At 37.9% G+C, this 5,784-nt stretch overlaps 1 protein-coding gene across 1 annotated transcript; it reads left to right on the top strand.

The window, feature by feature from the left end:
• Nucleotides 1-619: 619 nt before the first annotated feature.
• Nucleotides 620-2,327, top strand: LOC101292509. The gene is made up of 2 exons (XM_004300922.1): nt 620-2,078; nt 2,252-2,327. The coding sequence occupies exons 1-2, from the start codon at nt 620-622 to the stop codon at nt 2,290-2,292; spliced, it is 1,500 nt and encodes a 499-aa protein (XP_004300970.1). The 3' UTR covers nt 2,293-2,327.
• The last annotated feature ends 3,457 nt before the right edge of the window (nt 2,328-5,784 follow it).

Raw genomic sequence — 5,784 nt, 5'->3', positions numbered from 1 at the left:
AGGTGATTCTTGATCTATTACCTTTTCTTTGAGAATCAACTCTGTGTTTGTTTCTGAGACGTAAGATCTACACTTTATGAAGTATGTGTTTGATGAATAAGCCATAAGTTGCTGCTTGAAGTTTTGGAGATGAATATTTGAAACTTTGTTTGGTAAATTCCGAGTAGATTTGAGTTGCTTGAGCACTTTTGTGAAAGTTTGAGAGCAAAATTTTGAGGTGAATAGGTTAATTTTGAAGGAAAATTTTGTGATTCTTGAGTAGATCTGAGTTGCTTGAGCACTTATGTGAAAGTTTGAGAGCAAAATTCTGAGGTGAATATTTGAAGGAAAATTATGTGGTTCTTGAGTAGATCTGTGTTGCTTGAGCTCTTTTGTGAGATTTGAACAAAATTCTGAGTAGTATATGTCTGAGTTTGTGAAAAATGAGCAAAAGTGAGATTCTCTGAGTATGAGCAAACCAAGTATCAACTTTGATCAATTCTGTAAAGTTCAGTAAAAATGTTATTTGAGATGTGTGTGTTTCAGATCAACTAAAGCAAAGCAAAATTGGTGAAAAGAGAGCATATTAATTAGTGATCTGAGTTTCCTTCTTTTTGATAAAGTTTGCAGTAAGTATCAAATGGCACCTCAGCAAGCTACTACCTTTCCTAGTCTTTCTCATTCTGATGTTCACTCACTGTTAAGCATTATTACTATGCGTCTTGGTGAGAGAAATTTTATCAAATGGAGCTTTCAGTTTCAATCTACTTTGGCTGGAAATGGCTTGTTTGGTTTCTATGATGGTTCAGAAGTAGCTCCACCTAGATATGCCCTTACTACTGATGCTGGTGTAACTAATGAGGAGACTACTGCTTATAAAGCTTGGAAACAAACAGATATGGCACTTCTGAGTTTGCTTATGGCCACACTAGATGAAGACATTGTTAATGTTATCATTGGTTACAAAACTTCTAGACAAGCTTGGCTAGCTTTACATGAGCGTTTTTCCACAGTTTCAAGAGTGAATATCATGCAGCTGAAAACTGAACTTCGGACTCTTCGAAAGGGAGCAGAAACAATTGAAAAGTATCTTCAGCGTGTCAAAAATGCTAGAGATCAACTACTTTCTGTGGGGGTTACTATTCCTGATGAAGATATCATCATTGTAATTCTCAATGGACTTCCTGATGAGTATTCTACTGTTAGAACTGTCATTGAGGGCAGGGAAAATCCAGTCACTCTCAGAGATTTGAGATCTCAGCTTCTTGTTGCAGAGAGAAGAATTGAAGGGAGTTTTTCACTCCAATCTAGTATGAGTGCCATGGTTGCTCAAGGAGATGGACCAGGGGCTGGTCAGAGAGATGGCAATAAAAGAGGGTGGGCTAGCAAGGGTGATAGTAAAGGAAAAGATGGAAAATATACTGGTACTGCAGTTGGATGTCAAGTTTGTGGTAAGAGGGGACATACTATGGAAACATGCTTTCATGTTCACAAGTGCCAAATTTGTGGAAAACATGGAAATCTAACAAGTACATGTTATCAAAACCTTGAGTACAAACCTCAGAGCTCTCAGCCTCAACACAGATCATCATTAAACATTGGACCTTCTCCTGAATGTCAAATTTGTTCCAAAAAAGGTCACACTGCTACTAATTGTTTTTACAGGACAGATGTTCCTGATGGACATCCTTCTTTATCCATTCCAACTTGTCAAATTTGTGGTCTCAAGGGTCATGTGGCATTGAATTGTACACACATAACCAACTTTGCATATCAGGGTTCTGATCCCCCTACTTCTCTTATTGCTCTGTCTGCAACTCAAACAATTGGAAGTGCAAATAATGTTGGCCAACATTCTCAGGGTGGATATTCGATTTCTCATGGCTCATTTGGATCAAGTTTTCCTGGTGGTTTTAACCCTAGTAGTGGAGCATCATCATCATCTGCTGGTTACTCGTATAATTCCTCAAATGTTCCTCAGCCTGAAGTGTGGATAGGAGATTCAGGAGTTACTCATCATATGACTTCTGAACTGAGAAACCTCACTATTGCTCAGCCATATTCCTATGATAATAAGATCACTATTGGTAATGGTACAGGTTTGCATATAGCTCATACTGGTTCTAGTTATATAAAACCAGCTGATCATGTTTTGAAATTGGACTCAGTACTTCATGTCCCAGATTTAGTTGTGAATTTGCTGTCATTTACAAAGTTATGCAGAGATAACAGTTGTTACATAACGCTTGATGAACATATTATTGCTGTGCAGGACAAGGCATCCAAAACAGTTCTCTACCAAGGAAAGAGTAATGAAGATGGCCTGTTTCTCTTCAAGTCTCCATCAATTTCATCCATCTCTCCACTTTCTCATAGTGCTCTTCTCAGCTCATCTACATCCTATCCAATTTGGCATCAACGTTTAGGTCATCCTTCTCAATCTGTTTTGTCAAAAATGTTGTCTAGTTCTCAAATAAAATGGTCTAGTTCCGTACCTAGTTCTATTTGTTCTCATTGTTTAGAAGGCAAGAATTCCTTTTTCTGATTCTCAGTCCACAGCATCAATGCCCTTTTATAAGGTGCATTCTGATGTCTGGGACCTGCTCCATGTATTTCAATAGAGGGATATAGATATCATCTCACCTTTATTGATGATTGTACAAAGTTTGTGTGGATTTTTCCACTTATCAATAAATCTGATGTTTTTGCCAAGTTTGTGCATTTTTGGGCTTTTGTAGAAAATCAATTTAGTTCTACCATCAAACAATTTCAAACAGATAGAGGTGGTGAATTTAATAGTAAAGCCTGTCACAATTTTCTTTCATCCAAAGGAATTGTTCATCAGATTACATGTCCCTCCACACCTCAACAAAATGGGGTTGCCGAAAGAAAAAATAGGCATATCTGCTATTTTCCTTCTTTCTACTGCTAGCATTCCCAAACACTTTTGGTTTCATAGTGTTGCTCATTCATGCTATCTTATTAATCGCATGCCTAGTAAGTCTCTAAATATGATCTCTCCCTATGAGCTTTTATTTCACAAATCTCCAGATATTTCTCAGCTTAAGATTCTTGGTTCTTCTTGTTATCCTTATCTCAGACACGCATGATAAGCTGGATCCTAGAACTACTCAATGTGTATTTTTAGGATATGCCTTGGGATATAAAGGGGTCTTTTGTTATAGTATTACTCACAATAGACTTTGGATGTCAACACTACCAGGACAAGCACTTTAGCCGACGAAAAAGTTTCGTCGGCCTGTTAGCTCAATTCGTCGGGTAAGATCGTTAAGATTTCGTCGGGAAAAGGTCGTCGGCGACGACTTTAGCCGACGAAAAAAGAAGACGTCGTCGGCTATAGTCCCACAGTTTAACCGACGAAAAACATGTCGTCGGTTTTTTTCCTAGACTTTAGCCGACGAATATCGTCGGCTAAAGTGTGTGTAATAAAAAATTAAAAAAATAACTATAGCCGACGAAATATAGTTTGTTTCGTCGGCTAAACCTTATAAAAAAATTAAAAAATAACTATAGCCGACGAAATATAATCTGTTTCGTCGGCTAAAGTATTTAAATATCGTCGGCTAAAGTTGCTGGTTTTTGAAATAAAAAACTGCAGAAACTTTTGGCCACCTCCAATCACCACCAAAATTTGACAGAATCTTCCTCTCAACATTTCGAACAACTTCCTAGAAGAAGTCGAAGTCCAATTCTAAGCCTAAATAGGTCAATTGAATCAAAATATAAAAATCTCCAATTTTAAACCCTAAAAACTTCAAATCTTCGATTCTCCTCACACACACCGAATCGAGCTACCAAATTCTAGGGGAATGTAGTACTAATCAAACTCAACTTATCCATATATAGAACTCACCAAATGGTGACCTGAGGAAGGAGAAATTCGATCGACACCGAATCCGAACCGGCGGAGTTTTGGAGCTCGATTTATCCCTCACGGCGGCGCCACTTGATGCGCCACTTGTCCAGCAATGAAGTAGAGAAGACGGCGAAGCTTTTGGGATAAGTGTGGCGGTCTCCGGTGGCTTGACGGCGGAGCTAGGCCGAGAAGAAAATCCGGCATTTTCTGATTTTCTGACTTCTTACCATTCACCTCCTGTAAAACTTCTATATAAAGAACTTTACCCGACGAAATTATTTATTTTCGTCGGCTAAACTCTTTTGAAAATTTTGAAAATTTTTCGACTTTAGCCGACGACTTTTCATATATTTTCGTCAGCTAAACTCTTTTGAAAATTTTGGTTGACCGCTAAAAAATTTTGGTTGAAAATTTTTGAAAATTTTTCGACTTTAGCCGACGACTTTTCATATATTTTTGTCGGCTAAAGTCCTTTGAAAATTTTCCTCCAAATTTGGTTTACCACCAAAAAAATTTTGACCTTAGCCGACGACTTTTTTAATATCTCGTCGGCTAAAGTCTATAAATTCACGAAAACGCTCATATCTCCCTTTATATTACGTAGTTTGGTCAAACCTTCCACACGAAAAACTTTCACGTAGATGAGACGCAACCGCCTATATAAAAATTTTGAGACATTTACCTTCCGACGATAGGGCTCCCCATTGGGAATAATAACTGTAAATGGGGTTGACCGCTACTATGGGCACCGAGACGTTACCCGATTTATGTGATTTTTTAACCATAGCCGTATTTCACCATTCTAAACACATCTTATTTCACGAGATTTTTGATAATGTAGAGTTGGTTCACAAAGTTGTATAACCTACTAAACAAGTTATACAACATTAGTAAACACGTTGTGATTCCGATGACTAAAATTCACAAACCAAAATTCGATCGTCAGATATGATCATTATGACGAAATATGTCTATGGTAAAAAATTCAACTGGATCCGACAACGTTAATGGTTCGATCAAAACGGTCAACCCTAATCCATCGTCACTTATCACACGAAAACACTCATATCTCCCTCTATATACGTAGTTTTGTCAAACCTTCCACACAAAAAACTCTCACGTAGATGAGACGCAACTGCCCATTTAAAATTTTGAGACATTTACCTTCCGACGATAGGGCTCCCCATAGGGAATAATAACGGTAAATAATAGACACGTTGTGATTCCAATGCTAAAATTCACAAACCAAAATTCGACCGTCAGATATGATCACTATGACGAAAGATGTCTATGGTAAAAAATTCAACTGGATTCGACAACGTTAAGGGCTCGATCGAAACGGTCAACTCTAATCGGAAATAAGAAAACTGCATTTTGAAGCTCTAAACGGACTCGGATGGCCAAAAAGGCCCATATGTCATGGCATAACAATGAGTTTGACTCGTAGGGCCGTTACGCTTCCGGAAAGGTATCACAATAGTCAAATCTGCAGCATAGTGAATAATAAGGGTAAATTGCATTGACCGCAACTATCGGCACCGAGACTTTACCGGAATACCGTGATTTTTCAACCGTTGACGTATTTCACCATTCTGGTCATATCTTATTTCACGACTTTTTTGTGTTTGAAGGTTCTACGTATAGTTTTTTTTTTCCCAGATGAGTTGTTGTCCAGATTTGCAAATATAAGCACTTTAGCCGACGAAATTATATTTTTTCGTCGGCTAAAGTTCACAGACTATAGCCGACGAAAAAAATTATTCAGCCGACGAAATTTTAAATTCGTCAGCTAAAGTTGACCATAGCCGACGAAAAAATAATTCGTCGGCCTGGTTTTTTTTTTTTCGTCAGCTAAAGTCTTTCTTCTGGTAGTGCAAGACATGTTATTCATGATGAAACCATTTTTCCCTTTCACTCATCTCCTCCTC

Source organism: Fragaria vesca, linkage group LG5 (assembly GCF_000184155.1).
Source record: "Fragaria vesca subsp. vesca linkage group LG5, FraVesHawaii_1.0, whole genome shotgun sequence".
Classification (NCBI taxonomy): Eukaryota; Viridiplantae; Streptophyta; class Magnoliopsida; order Rosales; family Rosaceae; genus Fragaria; species Fragaria vesca.
Note: the sequence above shows the minus strand (reverse complement) of the source record. Positions and strands in the feature narration are given on the sequence as shown.

Coding starts and splice junctions, on each gene's coding strand:
- LOC101292509 (XM_004300922.1), top strand. CDS start 620: ATGGCACCTCAGCAAGCTACTACCTTTCCTAGTCTTTCTCATTCTGAT. Junction 2,079..2,251: donor CACTATTGGTAATGGTACAG/GTTTGCATATAG, acceptor ATTGCTGTGCAG/GACAAGGCATCCAAAACAGT.